The sequence below is a fragment of the Rhinopithecus bieti genome, unplaced genomic scaffold (assembly GCF_001698545.2).
Source record: "Rhinopithecus bieti isolate Rb0 unplaced genomic scaffold, ASM169854v2 scaffold_3854, whole genome shotgun sequence".
Classification (NCBI taxonomy): Eukaryota; Metazoa; Chordata; class Mammalia; order Primates; family Cercopithecidae; genus Rhinopithecus; species Rhinopithecus bieti.
The window spans coordinates 906550-926413 of NW_016804356.1; the positions used below are offsets into that span (position 1 = coordinate 906550).

The following is a 19864-nucleotide window of genomic DNA, read 5'->3' on the forward strand; positions in this document are numbered from 1 at the left end:
AAAAAAAAAAAACTTTAAAAAAAATCTGTCCTTTTTCCTTACTCATTGCACTATAATGAGTTTGCAATTTTATTGGGAAATGTACAATGTCTTTCCCTATAATGATATAAAAATGAAAAGTTGAATAGGCAGGATATGAACAGTTTCCTGTGCAAGATAAATCTCCTTAGAAGATGTGCATATCAACAATAGATTTTTGTTATATAGTTGGTTAATATATAAGCTCACATCAGACTGATGTGAGCTATGCAGACACCATAATATTGTCTTGCTGTTGTACTGCATTTTCTTTTTTAGATTTCAAAGTTAGAGCACATAGATTATCTATTTTCCTTTCCTTTAATGCCTCATGAGATGAAAGACCTGAGTTTAAGTATGATTTCATGATTTTCCCAAGAATACAACATACCTAGTAAAGGAGAGGTTTAGGATTAATCTCCCATTCCTGACTACTGGTTAACTGACCTGTGAACAAAATAGCATTTGTCTCTTGCAGACTGGTCTATATTTAAATTTAATTTTCAGTAACCAATTTTATGAATTATTGGTGTAAATTTATGCATGGTGATCTGACCAGAGTTGTTTAAAACATTTTATTTAATTTGATTTCTGCCTGAGCATTATGATGATGCAACTTTTTACCTAACCCTATACTCTATAGACACCAACATTTAGAAAGAAAGTCAGGTTTTACATCCAAACTAAACTAGTTGCAAAATATGAAACAGTAAATGGTAGAAACAAAAGCTTGGGATATTTTAAGGTGTATTTTATGTAAGATACAGCAACCAGGGGGCAGTAAAATTGATGCATTGATGCTAACATACCAAACTAGTGTGGCAATTACAGTTCTATCTGGAAATAGCACATAAATGCTGAAGTAGAAACTTACGACTTTAAACAAAATTTATGTACATTTGTACTTTTATTTTGTGTCATTTCCTACAAGAAAATATATTTATAGATGATAGACATAGATTGTTTTTACTCAAGTAGATACACATTAACTATAAAGTGTTTGTCCCAGAAAATAACTTTCAAAATGTGTGTCAAAATTACATTTATTTACAGTTTTTCTATTCCAAATATTTTGCAATTCCTCTCAATACAGAGATTTATGTCACTAACTCTGCTCTTTCAGATTGGTGACAGGTATCTGAAACTCAAATTTCCGTGGGTACCAGACAAGTTTTGTTGCTTTTTTTTTAAAATGTCAACTTGCTCTTAAATATTAGCTAATAATAGTGATGGTGGCCAGCTAAAAGGTATATGCCCAATTAAAAGCCCGACTCTGCCATGTTGGAATATGAACTCAGTGTTAACCAAGTCTTCAGAGTTTTTAAAAGCAGAAAGAATTTTTTATTTTTGTAGATGTTACCTAATTCAAAACTTTAAAATCACTGTGTAGGCCAAATAAAGCATGTCCCCAGGCCACAGCGGGCATGTAGGCCTCTAGGCGGAGACATGATTCTACAGAAATGATCACGGTGCCCCTCACAGGGACCTTGGTTCTAATCAGGTGTGCATTCTCCTTTGCTACTTCACTGTGTTTCATTGGTACTTCCTAATTCTCAGTGTGTGCATGAGAAAGCCATAGAATATTCCCATTATATGCCTAATAGATGGAAAGACTTGTCACAGATGTAAAGAGCTGTCATTAGTGCCCATGCATTTTTTTTTATATCTGCAGTTGTCAATGATTGTTATTGCTCTCTCCAGCACAATGCTATTTGTAGCCTCAAATAAAACTTGATTATGCAAGGCATCTTGTTGTATGGAATTCTGATTCTTTGAACTTGAAGGAATGAATATGGATTATTCATTTTCTATGCTCCTTCTCAAGAAACTAAAGCATTTTGTTCATAGTTCTATCCTCAATTTTGAGAACATTCCTCGCAAGTAGGTGTTTGAATAGAATTAATGTATTGCTGAAAGTTTGCTATCTTATTCATGCGTACTCTCCTCACTTATTCATTATGTGAACTTTTCCTTAACACAAACAGTGTGTTAAACATGTTACCAAATATCATTTGAAATATATGGATTATTAACTAGGCCTAGAAAGCATTCTGCTTGGAAAAGAAATTACAGTGGTCTTCAATTTAATGAGATACAATCTACATTTAAAAGTGTAAGTCCATATTTTGTCTTTGGTTTTATGTAGGACTTCTAGGAAGCCCTCAACTTTTTTTTCTTAATTCTCCTTCCTAGAAAAGTATAATAAGATCAGATTATACTGTAACATCTCTAACTACATGACTAACTGCTCCTTGGTTGATGAGACTTTAAACCCTGTATAACAAATACCCTTGAGGCGAAAAGTCTCATACATCTACTGGCATTAATTTTATACTTATTATTAGTTTAAGAGATTGGGATTTGATAGTATAAAGTTTTTTAACTTACTGCAAAAAACATTTTAGTAATACTATTTTAATTAATAATGATAATATACCCTTGCTCACTCGACTATTCTGTATTAAGACAAATTTTAAAAGTCAAATCTCAAAATAGTATTTACTATTCATTTGGATATCAAGATAAAAGTGAAGTCCCACCTTCAGGCACATTCAAAATATGTTATTGTAAAGAGTCATCTGTCTGTATCCTTATTTTGGATGTTAAGATTTTAGCAGTATGCTAACTGCTTCATCATATCAATCAATCATATACTTGTGTCAGAATCACATTCTGTAGTAAAAGCAGGACTGGATCACCAAAATTAATAGGAGCTCCGAGTTTGCAATTCATTAAGGGTCAACCGTTCTAACTTCATCAAAATCAAGAGTAGTTCCACATGTGAAGATAGGGAGACATAAACTAGCATAATAATCTATATTGGATACATTTAATGGTTATATTCTTCAACTGAACTCCGGATATGTCATCATACTGGATGGCCAATTTGAAGACTAGTATGTCTTTTTGTAACATAAAAATGTGACTTGTAAACAACAACAAAAATACATATATATTTTTTCAGGCTCATCTTTCTCATACTGGGTAATGCATCATTAACACTTTTGCTTGCTGAGGGTAGCAGGCAGAATAATGGTCTCCAGATATAACTATGTCCCAATCCCCAGAATTTGTGAATACATTAAATTACATGGCAAAGGAGAATTAAGATGCAGATGGAATTAAGGCTGCTAATTAGATGATTTTATGATGATGAGATAATATTCACTTATCTGGGTTGGTCCAATGTAATCATAAGGGTCCTTAAAAGTGGAAGACAGTATCAGATAGATGGCAGTATGAGAAGTTCTCAGTCTGATAGAGGCAAGGGCCGTTAGCCCAGGAAAGTGGGCAGCCTCTAGAAGCTGCAAAAGGCAAGGAAATGGATTGTCCCCTCCAGCTTGCAGAACAGAATGCATACTTTCTGATACTGGCCAACACCCAGGAAGACTCATTCAGGGCTTCTGACCTATAGAAGTATAAGATCCTAAGATTATGCCGTTTTAAGCCACTAAACTTGTGGTAATTTGTTATAGCAAGAAAACCAATATACTAAAGAATCTCAATTTTTTTTCCAAAAATTGTCACTGAAATTGCACAAATAAAAAAAGTTAAAATTTTTACTTTTCTTAAGGCATTGTCTGTCTGTCTGTTTGCTTTCAGGAGGCAATTCATAGCAGCCAGGTTGGCACTTCAAAAAGCAGCCAGGAAATGGCAAGAAATGAACAAGAAGGGTCCAAAGTGCAGAAAATTGATGTTCATGGAACAGAAATGGTAACTATTTAGAAAGGCAGTACTTTCAAACACTTCCCAGTACTGTATGGAAATTACAACTTTGTTGTAAGCGTTTGTATTTATTGTTACTTATGTATCTAGTATCAATACCTATCAGTGTTTCTTTCTCCACTTTCAAGTTCGAATTCTTTTAAAAGTAAAATAGGGCCTGGTACGGTGGCTCACACCTGCAATCCCAACACTTTGGGAGGCCGAGGCAGGCAGATCATGAGCTCAGGTGTTCGAGAGCAGTCTGGCCAACATAGTGAAACCCCATCTCTACTAAAAATCCAAAAACCTTAGCCAGATATACTGGTATGTGCCTGTAATCCCAGCTACTCAGGAGGCTGAGGCAGGAGAATCACATGAACCCAGGAGGCGAAGGTTGCAGTGAGCTGAGTTCGCACCATTGCACTCCAGCCCAGGTGACAGTGCGAGACTCCATCTCAGAAAATAAATGAATAAATAAATGTAAAATAGGCAACCTATAAAAGTATGATTGCACTTTAGATGTCAGTTCAAATATATTTTATTATAAGTGAATCCATGTGTTAAAATAAATGATAGAGGCTTAATTAGCATCTTTCAATGTACACTAAAGTATTGGGTGAAAATCACTGTAAAATGACGAGTATTATTTGTAAATAATAATACTTCTTAAAATAATTGACTTCTTAAAAACAATTTATTTTCAAATTATCTTTAAATACAGGTCTCTCATCTTGAAAAGCACACCAAGGAAATAAACCAAGCATCTCAGTTTCATCAATATGTTCAGGAAACAGGTAAGAGTCTGGTATTATTGACTCCAATACTCCTTCCTCCTATTGATGTGTTTGAGTTTGAATGGATGACTTCCAAAGCACAATCCTCCCCTCTGAGTAACTTTAGTAACTATGACTCATGGTTCCAGGGAATGCTGAATAGGATTTCTACAAATAATTAGATTTTGCCTGTGGTCATAGGTGCAATAAGTTTCTAAATTAGTTTACTGGCCATCAATCCTATGATATATCCATTCTAAACCTTAAAGCTAACCACCTCTGAATTCCTTTTTGCCTCAGGGACCTGCAGTAAAACTTGATGTTTATCAAGCTCCCTGAGAATAGAGTTGTTATCTAGACTGAATTAATTTTAATAACAGATTTAAGCACTATTAAGTCCAGCTCTCCAATCTGTAGATATGAGATTAGACTACAGCCAAATTTGTGCAAGTTTGCACAAGGCTGGACGTAGTTTGTCTTGTCTGTAAAAATGGAATGAGCTTTGCTACCCTGAAAAAATAAAAAAAAAAAAAAAAAAAATTTAAGCCAACTGTGACCAAAACTTTACTTGATGACATGACTATATCTTTATTTTGGTTTTATTGCTTAAGAAAGTAGGTCTTCTGCAATTTCTTTTCTTGTTTTATACATTTTATTATTTTTTCCTGAGCATAAAAGTAGAATATGCTTGTAGAAAATTTGGAAAATCCAGAGATAACCAACATTTTTCTTCCTGTATTTACTATAGTTCTTCCTATATTCCTAAATTACATAATGAAATAATGACATATGTATGCTTGTACCTTGAATCTTTTTACTTAATGTACATTGTGAGAAGTTTCCCATAGCATTATAATTTTATCTTTTTTAATTTTTGTAGAGACAGGGTCTGGCTATGATGCCCAGGCTGGTCTCACACTCTTGGGCTGAAGTAATCTTCGCACCTCAGCCTCCCAAAGTATTGGGATTACAGGCATGAACCACCATGCCCAGCCGTAATTTCTTCTTAAACATAATTTTTAGTAATTACATAGTATCCCTGGTGTGTTTTTCTGTTTATAGTCATTGATACACCTGAGGATGAAGAAATTCCAAAGGTTTCGACTAAGTTGTTAAAAGAGCAGTTTGAAAAGTCTGCCCAGGAAAAGATCCTTTACTCTGACAAAGAGATGACAACTCCAGCAAAGCAGATTAAGGTAAAGTCATTTCTTTACACAGAAACATATTAAGTGTAAGACCAAGCTTAAATGTATAACATTTTCAAATTACTGAAATTTGAAGTGGCTTTTCAACAAAAACAAAAATTCTGAACTAGCATTTATTCAGTTCTATAAGGAGAATATTGACCTGCATGCAAAAGGAGGTAGAGTAAAACTTTTCTCACTAGAGGAAAATAAGGGAAGAAAAGTTATGTATGTTCTAAAGTCTAATAATTAACATTAAAGTAATTAAATCAATTTTAAATGCCAGATGCTTGCTCTGTTCTGTTTTAAATTCCAAGGAAAAGGAAACAACCCTCAAAAGTACTTTAAGACTTTTACTGTTTCCCTCTAGATTACTCTGCATACCACATTAAGTAAAGGGAAAAAAAATCACAATTATATGTAAATTTTAAAATATTGAGTCCTTGATGCATTGAATGGCAAATATAACTTTACAAGTAAAAATGGATTATAGGAAAGATAGTGACAAATATTGACTATTATTCCTAAGTAGGTCTCTAAATGAGTACATCACATATTGTTCCCAATGGAGATATCATAGTAGGGTCCAGGTTACAGACCAATGAAGGGCAGTGCCTAGGAAGTCTCTGCCACTACACTCACCTTTATAAGATTTGATTTTCTCTCCCCTAAAGATTGAATGTGAATGTGAAGAGACTTTAAAGCCATCATCAGTTGTGAGTACCTCTTCCACTTCTTGCATTTCAACCAGCCAGAGAAAGGAAACATCAACCACAAGATATGGTGATCACAGTATCACTTCCTCAACTCTGGCACAAATTAATGCTACTTCTTCAGGAATGACAGAATTTCCTCCTCCCCCACCTGACGTACTTCAAACTTCAATAGATGTGACAGCATTTTCCCAGTCCCCTGAACTACCCAGTCCTCCTAGAAGACTACCAGTCCCCAAAGATGTATATTCCAAGCAAAGAAATTTGTATGAATTAAACCGTTTATATAAACACATCCATCCTGAGTTAAGAAAAAACTTAGAAAAAGATTATATCAGTGAGGTTTCTGAGATTGTTTCTAGTCAAATGAACTCAGGGAGTTCAGTCTCAGCAGATGTGCAACAAACCCGTTATGTTTTTGAAAACACAAATGACAGTTCTCAAAAAGATCTGAACTCAGAAAGAGAATACTTGGAATGGGATGAAATTCTGAAGGGAGAGGTGCAGTCCATTAGATGGATCTTTGAGAATCAACCATTGGATTCCATTAACAATGGCTCTCCTGATGAAGGTGACATTTCCAGGGGTGTTGCTGATCAAGAAATCATTGCTGGTGGCGATGTGAAATATACTACATGGATGTTTGAAACCCAACCCATTGACACACTTGGGGCTCATTCTTCTGACACTGTAGAAAATGCAGAGAAAATTCCTGAGCTAGCCAGAGGAGATGTCTGCACAGCTCGGTGGATGTTTGAAACAAGGCCATTGGACTCAATGAATAAAATGCATCAAAGTCAAGAAGAATCAGCGGTAACTATCAGTAAGGACATAACTGGGGGGGATGTCAAGACTGTCAGATACATGTTTGAAACTCAACATCTAGATCAACTTGGACAGCTTCATTCAGTGGATGAGGTTCACTTACTGCAGCTTAGGTCTGAGCTCAAAGAAATTAAGGGAAATGTTAAAAGAAGTATAAAATGTTTTGAAACTCAACCATTATATGTTATTAGAGATGGTTCAGGTCAAATGCTGGAAATTAAAACTGTTCACAGGGAAGATGTTGAAAAAGGAGATGTAAGAACAGCACGGTGGATGTTTGAAACACAGCCGTTGGACACAATTAACAAAGATATCACAGAAATTAAAATTGTCCGAGGAATATCCATGGAAGAAAATGTCAAAGGTGGGGTGAGTAAGGCAAAGTGGTTGTTTGAAACCCAACCTTTGGAGAAAATCAAAGAGTCAGAAGAGGTCATCATTGAAAAGGAAACAATAATAGGTACAGATGTCTCCAGAAAGTGTTGGATGTTTGAAACACAGCCATTAGACATTTTAAAAGAAGTTCCTGATGCAGATCCTCTACAACATGAGGAGATAATAGGGGGCGATGTACAAACTACTAAGCATCTCTTTGAAACACTTCCAATTGAGGCATTAAAAGACAGTCCTGATATAGGAAAGCTTCAAAAAATCACTGCCTCTGAAGAAGAAAAAGGGGATGTTAGGCATCAAAAATGGATTTTTGAAACCCAACCTCTGGAAGACATTAGAAAAGATAAAAAGGAGTACACACGAACAGTGAAACTTGAAGAAGTTGACAGAGGAGATGTGAAAAACTACACACATATCTTTGAATCAAACAATTTAATTAAATTTGATGCATCACATAAAATAGAGGTGGAAGGAGTCACAAGAGGTGCTGTAGAGTTAAATAAATCTCTCTTCGAGACAACACCACTGTATGCCATTCAAGATCCCCTTGGAAAATATCATCAAGTAAAGACAGTCCAGCAAGAAGAAATCATAAGAGGTGATGTAAGAAGCTGTAGGTGGCTTTTTGAAACAAGGCCCATTGACCAGTTTGATGAAAGCATTCATAAATTTCAAATAATTAGAGGAATATCTGCTCAAGAAATACAGACTGGAAATGTGAAATCTGCCAAATGGTTGTTTGAAACCCAACCTCTTGATTCAATTAAATATTTTAGTGATGTGGAAGAAACAGAAAGTAAAACTGAACAAGCTAGAGATATTATTAAAGGGGATGTCAAAACCTGTAAATGGCTTTTTGAGACCCAGCCAATGGAGTCTCTTTATGAAAAAGTTTCGTTAATGACCAGCAGTGAAGAAATTCATAAGGGAGATGTCAAAACCTGTACTTGGCTCTTTGAAACTCAGCCACTTGATACCATAAAAGATGACTCTGAAACAACAGTCAAATTGCAAACTGTAAAACAGGAGGAGATCCAAGGTGGGGATGTTCGTACAGCATGTTTTCTTTTTGAGACAGAAAATTTGGACAGCATACAAGGAGAAGAAGTGAAGGAAATCAAGCCTGTTGAAATGGATATACAAGCTGGAGATGTTTCTAGCATGAGGTATAAATTTGAAAATCAGTCCTTAGATTCCATAAGTTCCAGTTCAGAGGAAGTTTTGAAAAGATCAAAACCTTAAAACTGAAGATATTCAAAAGGCAATGTTTTAAATTGTAGGTGGCTTTTTGAAAACCAACCAATTGATAAGATAAAAGAAAGCCAAGAAGGTGATGAATGTGTTAAGACGGTGACAGACATACAAGGTGGCGATGTAAGAAAGGGGTGCTTTATTTTGAGACTTTTCTTTAGATGAGATTAAAGAAGAATCTGACTATATCAGCACCAAGAAAACAATTACTGAAGAAGTAATGCAGGGTGATGTAAAAAGCTACAGAATGCTCTTTGAAACCCAGCCACTCTATGCAATTCAAGACCGAGAAGGGTCCTATCACGAAGTAACCACAGTTAAAAAAGAAGAGGTAATTCATGGAGATGTGCGAGGAACAAGGTGGCTTTTTGAAACAAAGCCATTAGACTCTATTAATAAATCAGAAACTGTGTACGTTATTAAAGCTGTCACACAAGAAGACATTCAGAAGGGAGATGTTAGTTCTGTCAGATACAGGTTTGAAACTCAGCCACTGGATCAGATTTCTGAAGAATCACATAATATTGTGCCCACTGTTGACCATATACAAGGTGGCAATGTAAAGACAAGTAAACAATTCTTTGAGTCTGAAAATTTTGATAAGAATAACTATATACGAACAGTATGTGTCAATGAAATACAAAAGGGCAACGTCAAAACATCTACTTGGCTATTTGAAACCCACACTCTAGATGAACTGAGAGGAGAAGGGTTAGAATATGAAAATATCAAGACAGTCACCCAGGAAGATGTGCAGAAAGGTGATGTTAAGCAGGCTGTGTGGCTTTTTGAAAATCAAACTTTTGATTCTATTATGGAAGCACATAAAGGTGTCACAAAAATGACCAAGGAAGAAATCCCTCCTTCTGATGTCAAAACAACTACATGGCTCTTTGAAACAACACCACTTCCTGAATTTAATGAAAATAGAATAGAAAAGATAGAAATTATTGGCAAGAGCATTAAAGAAACCTTAGAAGATCTCTACTCTCAAAAAGTTATCCAGGCTCCTGGAATCATCATTGAAGCTGATGAAGTTGGGGATGTTCGAATGGCAAAATACAAGCTAATGAACCAAGCATCTCCTGAGATACAGAAAGAAGAAATTATCAGGGCTGATCTCAGAAATATAATGGTGAACCTACTTTCCAAAAGGGACTGTACTAAAAGAGAGATTTTGGTTAGTGAAGAAGAGAAGGGAAATGTTAATTTGACTAAAACTCAATTATTAAACAAATCAACTGAATTTCATGCTGAAAAAGAAGAGATAGTGAAAGGTGATGTACAACAAGCAATAAAAACCCTGTTCTCTGAGGAAAGATCTGTAAAGAAAGGCATCTTAATTCAGGAAGATGAAAGAGGAGATATTAACATGACTATCTATTGTCTTCTTCATGAAAATGATGGTGACACAAATGAGCGTGAAGAAGTAATAGGGGGTGATGTCAGACGTACCATTCATAATTTATTGTCTTCCACATCAAACAATAAAATATCTGAAAGGGCTAAAATTGATGCCTCTGAGAGGGGAAATGTTCAGTTTTTCACAACCTGCATAGAAGCTGGAGCTTTGGATTATCTCAAACAACTCCACACAGAGTCAAATGAGACACTGACAGCTAAGCAACAAGAAGGAGAGAAAGAAATTATTGGTGGTGATGTTGAAGGCACAAAACTGTTACTGAAGAAAAGGCAGTCTCTGGTTGAACGTACTGTTAGTGAAACTGACATCATCCCTGGAGATGTGCATAATACAGTTAAGGTTTTTATGACCGAGCCTCAGAGTACACTTGGTAAGATACCCAAAGAAGAGATTATAAAAGGTGATTTGGCATCAACCCTAAAATCCCTCAGCCAGGCTGTAAATCAGAAAACAGTGACAAAAACAGAAGAAATTATAAAAGGTAACATGCTAGCCACACTCAAGTCACTTAAAGAATCTAGCCATCGATGGAAAGAATCTCAACAGCCTGATGGCATCCCTAGTGATATTGAGAAAGCTATTGAATGTCTTGAAAAAGCTACAAATACAAGGACAGAAATTCTGAAAAAGGAGCTTCTCAAAGATGACCTGGAAACATCATTAAGGTCTTTGAAAGAAGCACAAAGAAGTTTCAAAGAGGTAGATAAAGAAGGTGTAATCAAAAAAGATGCTCAAGTTGTGATGGCAGGATCCTCAGGAGAACAGAAAACAGATATTCATCAGGTTGCTGTCCAGAGGAACAAAAATAGTCTTCTTCAGCCAAAGCCAGCACCCTTTGAGCCAGCAGCCAAGTGGCAAGGGGGAGCAGATACTCTCAGTCAAACTATGGGAAAATCTTGTCATGGCAATTTAGAAGAAAGAACTGAGGTTAATCTTCCAAAAGCCCCCAAAGCCAGTGTAAAGATTGTCATAGATCGTGAACAAAACAATGATGCTCTAGAGAAAAGCCTTAGAAGACCATCTAATTCACACCATAAATCTATTAAAAATATTTTGGAATCAGGAGACAAAATGGGTGTCTGGACTGATATCACAGGAGAACAGCATCTTAGAGATGAATATATGAGCAGACACTTAACCTCAACTGTATCAGTTAAGAATAATCTAAAAACTAAAGAATCAGACAGGGAAGTGAGAGAGCTGAAGAAGGATGATGCCTTTAATTCCGTCCAATCTGCTGATAAAACCATTGGAAAGCAAGAGACATATGAATGGAGAAATGACCACCAGAAAACGGAGGCTTTTCATATAAAGAGTCCTAAAAAGACCGAAAATATTAAAATATTAACTGATACACAAAACTCCAAGCCCAGTCCCACCCAGCATCCAGTCAGCATGCCAGTTGGAGGAACTTACGACATTTCAGGGGACTTTCAGAAGCAAACTTTGTTAAAGCAAGAAACAAAATATTCTAATAAGAATATAAAGCAAAAGAATATAAACCTTCAACCAATGTGGCAGCCTTTGCCTGTAGAGCAAGACACAACCAATGTAACAGAAGTGAAAGTCTCTGAAAAAAATCACAATACATTTAAGACAACCAACAAAAAGCAGGAGACTGATGTTCACTTGAAAAGCCAGGACTTTCTAATGAAGACAAATACTTCCACAGACTTAAAAACGGCAATGGAAAGGTCCTTGAATCCAATCAACTTTAACCCTGAGAATAATGTAAAAGAAAGTGAGTGCCCCCTTCCACCTCCATCTCCACCTCCTCCACCACCTTCTAATGCATCATCTGAAATTGAATTTCCTCTTCCTCCTCCACCTCCTTTCATGATGTTTCCTGAAAAAAATGGGTTTCTTCCCTCACTGTCCACAGAGAAGATAAAGGCTGAATTTGAAAGCTTTCCGGGCCTGCCTCTTCCTCCACCTCCAGTAGATGAGAAATCTGAAAGAGAAAGTCCATCGGTGTTTCTGCCGCCTCCTCCTCCTCCAACTCCGTCTCAAAACTCAGCACATCTCCTTTCCTCCTCTGCTCCAGAAAAGCACAGTGGAGCCTTCATGCAACAATATTCCCAAAAAGAAGCCTCAAACTCTCAGAATTCTCAGACTAAAATCATAACAGGAAAATCAGGTGTGTTGCCACCTCCCACATTGCCCAAACCCAAACTTCCCAAGCATATAAAAGATAATAAGAACCATTTCTCCCCCAAAGTTGAATTGACAAACTCCCTGTCAGATATGGAATGTAAAATTACTACCTCAAAGGATCAGAAAAAAGTAATGATGATGACCAGCAGCGAACACACAGAGACAAAGCAGAACGTTATTAGTAGGAGTCTTGATGAAAGAAAACAATTATTTGTTGACTCTGCAAACTGTCTCTCACACACAGTTCCAGGAACTTCAGCACCCAAGAAAAAACAGATTGCACCTCTTATAAAATCTCATTCATTTCCAGAGAGTTCAGGACAACAAAGTCCAAAACCTTATATGAGAAAATTTAAGACACCTTTAATGATTGCTGAAGAAAATATAGACAACAAAAGAAGAACTTGAAAACAGAAACAGGAGAGTTCTTACTACAACATTGTTAAAACTGAAAGCCGAAATCAACACATATCAGAGGTGGAAAAGGAAATGCCATTACGAAAAACCAATGAGGAGGTTTCCGTATCTGGAATTGATTCAGAGCACACCGTGGTTCAACCCAACCCAGGCTCTCAAAGTAATGCTCTGGTACTAGGAGTGTGTTCTGATAACCAGCTCTCCGCAACATCGCCAGTGACAGTCGCTGCCAAGAGGCTCCACCATGTTTTAGCAGCCTCAGAAGACAAAGATAAGATGAAAAAGGAAGTTTTACAAAGTGCAAGGGATATTATGCAATCCAAATCAGCTTGTGAAATTAAACAAAGTCACCAAGAATGTAGTGCCCAACAAACACAACAGAATAAGTATTTGGAGCAGTTGCACTTGCCCCAAAGCAAACCAATTTCCCCAAATTTCAAAGTTAAAACCATCAAGCTTCCAACTCTAGATCATACATTAAATGAAACAGACCACAGCTATGAAAGTCATAAACAGCAATCTGAGGTTGATGTTCAAACCTTTACCAAACAACAATATCTGGAAACCAAGAAAACTGAAGCAAGCACTGAATGTAGTCATAAGCAATCTCTGGCTGAAAGACATTACCAGCTACCTAAGAAGGAGAAAAGAGTGACAATAAAATTGCCTACAGAATCCATTCAGAAGAACCATGAAGATAAGCTCAAGATAGTTCCTGGGAAGCAAAGAGAATTTGGGGGATCTGACAGAGGGAAACTTCCAGGAAGCGAAGAAAAAAATAAGGGACCATCAATGATTAGTCGAAAAGAAGAGAGATTAATAACTGAAAGAAAACAAGAACTTTTGAAGAATAAATCAGCACCAAAGGTTGTCAAGCAAAAGGTTATTGATGCACATCTTGATTCACAGACTCAAAATTTTCAGCAAACACAAATACAGACCTCTGAAAGTAAAGTTGAACATAAAAAATGGCCCCAGCCATATAATAGTCTGCAGGAAGAAAAATGTCTTGAAGTCAAGGGCATACAACAGAAACAAGTCTTCTCTAATACTAAAGATTCAAAGCAAGAGATTACACAGAACAAATCATTCTTTTCTGCTGTGAAAGAATCCCAGCAGGACGATGGAAAATGTGCCGTAAATATAGTGGAATTCTTGAGAAAACGTGAAGAACTACAAGAGATTTTGTCTAGAGTAAAGCAGTTTGAAGCAGAGCCAAGTAAAAGTGGCCTTAAAACATTTCAGACACTGTTAAATACTATCCCAGGATGGCTGATAAGTGAAGAAAAGAGAGAATATGCAGTTCACATTGCCATGGAGAATAATTTAGAAAAAGTAAAAGAAGAAATAACACATATTAAAACTCAAGCAGAAGATATGCTTGTGTTCTATGAAAATATAATTCAGACAGCCATGATGTCCTCCAAAACAGGAAAATCGGGAAATAAACCCACTAGTCTTGAAACATCATCCAAAGTATCTAATGTTCATGCCAGCAATAATAAAAATAGTGAACAGAAAGAAAATAAAATTGCCAAAGAGAAAACAGGACAGCACCAAGTAGCAGCTCATCGTGAAGCAGCTGTTCATAGTCACGTGAAAACCCATCAGGAAATTAAACTCGATGAGAGCAACATTCCTCCTCCCTCTTTAAAAACACGCCCACCGTCACCAACTTTTATCACAATAGAATCTACTGCCCGACGAAGGGAAACGCCTACTAAGGACGAGCTTTCTCAGTCCCCTAAAAAGGACAGTTATGTTGAACCCCCACCAAGAAGGCCCATGTCGCAAACATCTGAAATTCACAGAGCAAACACTTCCCCTTCTCCACCCAGGAGTCACTCTGAACAACTCGTCAGACTCAAAGACACCACTGCAAAGTTATCCAAAGGGGCCATCCCATGTCCAGCGGTCACCCCGGTTCCAATTGTAGAGAAGAGGTCTGAAATCATCATGTCTCCTGCAACACTTCGTCGTCAAATTAAGATAGAAACTCGTGGTAGGGACTCTCCACCTACAATCACAATACCAGTAAATATACATCATACTGCTAGTGGTTCCTCCAGAGAATCTATGGAAGCTCAAGAGGAAATCAGGAAAGTGGAGAAAAGGGCTACTTACGTTCACAATGGTGGACTCAATTCCACTGATCCCATAGTGCCCGACACTGAAAGCTATGATGCAGTTGAAATCATCCGCAAGGTTGAAGTGCCTCCTCGCCTGTCAGAGCACACGCAGAGATATGAAGCAGCCAACCGCACTGTTCCAATGGCTGAAAATTTCGTGAATGACCGTGAAAATGAAATAAACAGATGGTTCAGGGAATTTGAGCATGGCCCAGTTTCTGAAGCAAAGTTAAACAGAAGAGTTTATGCAAATGGAGAAACAAACCATAATATCCAGCAAGAAAGTCGTACGTTTTGTCAGGAGGAATTTGGATTAACGTCTTTAGGAAACACGAGTTTTACAGATTTTTCTTGCAAACATCCTAGAGAGCTGCAAGAAAAGATTCCTATTAAACAGCCCAGGATCTGCTCTGAAACAAGGTCCCTAAGTGAACATGTCTCAGGCATGGATGCATTTGAGAGTCACATTGTTGAGTCAAAGATGAAAACCTCTTCATCACATAGCTCAGAAGCTGGCAAATCTGGCTGTGACTTCAAGCATGCCCCACCAACCTACGAGGATGTCATTGCTGGACATATTTTAGATATCTCTGATTCACCCAAAGAAGTCAGAAAAAATTTTCAAAAGACGTGGCAGGAGAGCGGAAGAGTTTTTAAAAGCCTGGGATATGCAACTTCAGATTCTTCTGCAACTGAGATAAAAACTGCCTTCCAAGAGGAATCTGCATTTATAAGTGGTAAATGAGCTTGCAACGTGTTAAAGAAGATTAACCATTTAAAGCTATGTGTTCCATAGCCAAAACGATGTGCAGTTAAAGAGTGTGTGGAAACAACCAAACACTATAACCTGAAACTAACAGCTTCCCATGTATGCTTGTATACTCTTTATATGCCTGCTTTTACAACTTTATTTTCACAAAAGCATATATTATGATTTACTTGCACTGTGTGAGAATAACAAATACTATTATACAGATTACTGAGACATATTTGTCAAGGTAAATAAGGCTTTGGATAAAGCAACAGGTATAGCAATAATGTTATTTCATGCAATTATACTAGACAAAAATAATATCCCTTGACCTAATATTGACATATTTTTAACTGCCAGGTTTAAATGATGTTTGCACTGAGTCCAGTACAGACTGGTAGAAGTCCAAGACACAATTTACATTCTTCATGTGTGCTTTAGTATTTTTATTGGTCTGTATCTCTGACAAAAGTGTAAGTGTGGAATTAGACCTTTTATATATTCAACTATTGTTACTGAATTGAATAGAGTTAGTTTTCTCTGATGCCACATTTTTTAACTGATTTTTTCACTTTTCTGAAAAATAGACTCTGAATCACGCTCAATCAACCTCATTCACAAATGAGCATAAACAATACATTTTAAAAATTTGATTTTATTTGGAAAGAGGGAAGTTTAAATCATATGAACTTAGTACATAATTTTTAACATCAAAGAACAGCTCATTTCCCTACTTCTTGCAATTAATGAGGCTTCATGATAAAAGAATTTTATATAATTAATGTGCATCATGAGTTTAGTCCATTCTTTTAGACAGATTGAAAGAAATAGCAAGCTTAAAAATAAAAACTGCTGAAACTAATAATTATGCATCCATCATATTTGCAACATATGTGTCTAGTTTATCAGGTTAATATCGTTCTTAATGTGCTTGCTTCTGGCATAATTAAGCAAAGCTGTCTAATTAATTTCAAATGCTCAGCTTCTGTTAAGATAGCTCAAAAACACATAGAACATACAAAGAAACTTGTGATAAACATAAAAATGTGTCCTCTACTAGAACCAAATAAGCAAAGGAGTTCTCTTAGTGGCCCAGATTGACCATCTAGGCACTAAAGTAGATACAATTATTTGTATAATGGACCCTGAGCATATTTGCTCTCATAAATAACTGATACCAAAGCTTAGTCATTCTCACAGGTTCGCTGGGAGGACAAAAAGCAGTTGTGAAGTGAAAGTTCTGTGTTAGTTTTAAACCACTATACAAACACTGGTTAGTAATAGAACCACTGTTATTCACAGGGGCTGACATTTACATGAAAGCCACAGGAAGTGAGCATAGGTGCTTTAGAGGAGCAAGAAAAGATATAGGAAAACTATACAAGCAGATGCAAGAATCCAGAAAGCTCCACAATCTAAAGCCAGTTAGATTGAGGACAAATGACCCTGAGCATTTTAATGTATTCAGGAGTCTCATTGCATTACAGTTAAGAGTTGGTATCTTACAGTCAACTCTAAGTCATCAAGAAAATATTGAAGCAAATACAATGTCCTTGGCTTAAAAAACGTATGTATATATTTTAGAAAGATCTATCTAAAATGTTTTAAGAAGTAAAAACTTTTGACTAGGTTAGGTACAAGCCTTTATATATAGGGAAAACTCAATTATCTAGAATGGTAAGTTCTCTCAGAGCTACCCATTGCTGAGTATTATATATAGATGTATATTATATACTCACATATATGCACATATATCTTTTTGATGTACTTATATGTCTAATGAACATATTTTACTCATGTATTTTTTTTAATTATAAATGTCTACTCGTACAATCTATAAATGGTAGAGGCACTAGAGTAATGTAGACTATCCTACCAGACCCTTAAACCTGATGATAGGTTAGTCTCTGTCCAGAGAAGCACCATAAGGACAATAGTCTTAGAGCTTTTCCACTTTAACCGCATGGCCAGTTAATATGTTGTTTTGTTTTATTATGTTTTTACAATATGATTGAAGATAACACTACAGAAGCCTTTTTAAATTTTAATTTTAGAAACTGCTGCTCCAAGACAAGGAAATATGTATACTTTGTCAAAAGACAGTTTATCCAATGGAGTGCCTAGTGGCAGACAAGCAGAATTTTCATAAGTCCTGCTTCCGATGCCACCATTGCAACAGTAAACTGAGGTAAAATGTTTAATTGTCTTTGCCACAAACATTCCAGGAGACTGCAGTATACGTATAACCTCGTATCTCTAGGAAGATGCACATTTTTCCAGATCTTGCTGATGCATCGGTTAACACAAACCACACAGGGGGATTTGCTCATGTTCTGTTAGGTATTTCTGTGACCTTTTCCTTTAGGAATTTTACTTTTCTAATCAAATCTAAAGGATCCCTTTTGTCCAAACACAAAATCACACAAATGAATAAAATTGAGTTATTCTGCAAATCAAGATTTTTAAGTTAGTGTGTTAGTCCAAAGTCTAGACTCAGGAGGTAGCAAACATTTTCTGTTAAGAGCTAGATCATAAGTAATTTTGGCTTTGCAGGCCATACTGCTTCTGTCACTACTCACTTTCTATTAGTGTGCAAGAGCAGCCACAGATAACTAAACAAAAGGGTGTGGTTGTAAATAAATGGGCTTGGCTGTGTTCTAATAAAACTTCATATACCAAAACAAGTGGTGGGTAGGTTAGAATTTACCTGTCTGAGCTAGACTAAGTTTTAAAATGAAATTGAAATTTAGAAAATATCAGTGACAGGTAAGAGAAAACTCTGTTTTTTCTCTGGAGCAAACAGAAACACCCTATCCACACAGTTAAAATGCATTCATTTTCCAATACTCTTGAAGTAAATGCATTTAACTGAATGTGACATTTGGTGTGACTGTAGTCTGAGATGCTAAAATTGATTTTTTTTTTTTTTTTTTTTTTTTTTAAATCTAATGTGCATCTCTCAGACTATATTTTTTCTGACTTTAATTGACAATGTCTAACACCCTCATGGCAACATTCTTTTCCCTTGGTTTCCATGACAACAGAGTATAATGGCTTTCCCCCTACTCTTTGGGTGCTCCTTCTCAGGCACCTGTGTGGGGGACTCTCTGTCCATTACCAAGATGTAAGAGGTCCTCACAATTATGTTATGGGAATTTATTCTTCTCAACGTTTCTCTTCTTTCTAGTGAATCACATCCACTCCCATTATTTAAATAATCTATGTGGTAATGACTCTGAAGTCTGTACTGCTAGGCCAAATCTCTCTGTGCATCAGATGCTTATATCTCAATGACTGATATACTTCTCCAACGAGATTTCTCATAAGTACAGCAAACTCAATATGCCCCTTTTTCTTCTATCTAAATTCCTTCTTTAATTGTACAGTCTTTATGCTACTGTATCAGTGAATGCCATTAACATTAACTCAGTGACCAAAGCATGAAGTTATCTTTGACTCCTTCCACTCCTTCATTCCCTACATTCAAGCCATCACCAAGTCCTGCAATTTCTGCCCCATAAATACCTCTTAAGCTATATACTTTTCTCCATTCCTATAGCAAGTATCATCCATTAGCACCACTAATTTCATTATCAAAACATTTAAAAATTACATTTGCCCTCCTCATTTTATAAATTATTGTACCACACCTTCAATTTCAGATCATATAGCCACTACATACCATGTTATGTCCCTTTTTGCTCTAATTTCATGTTAGTTTTCTGGTTGCAAGATATTAATGCCCATCAACCAATGCTTACCTTGATGTTTCTGCAGTTGTTCTGATATTAAAGCTTGGTTTCTAGTGGACTCGTCAAAAAAAGCTCTCATGGAAACAGTATTCACTGAATTCTTACATGCTGATAACAATTTGTCTGTGACCTTTATAACAAAAAGTCAGTTTTGCTGAAATTAAAATCTTTGGCTTACACTTTCTTTCATTGTATTCTTTGATACATTATTTTATTTTCTTCTGGAATAAAGTATTGGAATAGCCTGATAACAATCTAATTTTCTGTTCCTTATAAGACCTATGTTTTTTCTTAAAGATACCCATGGATTTTTTTCTTTTTTCTCTCTCTCTTTTTTTTTTTTTTTTTTTTTTTTTTTTTTTTTTTTTTTTTTTTT

The 19864-nt window shown here is 36.2% G+C and overlaps 1 protein-coding gene across 1 annotated transcript in view; it reads left to right on the forward strand.

Moving 5' to 3' along the window:
• XIRP2 (xin actin binding repeat containing 2) overlaps positions 1–19864 on the forward strand; it is a 77160-nt gene that overhangs the window by 53026 nt on the left and 4270 nt on the right. Inside the window, 6 exon segments of the mRNA XM_017867495.1 lie at positions 3622–3732; positions 4445–4517; positions 5559–5692; positions 6355–9011; positions 9013–15722; positions 17791–17924. Coding sequence (XP_017722984.1) covers positions 3622–3732; positions 4445–4517; positions 5559–5692; positions 6355–9011; positions 9013–15722; positions 17791–17885 — 9780 coding nt within the window. The 3' untranslated portion in view covers positions 17886–17924.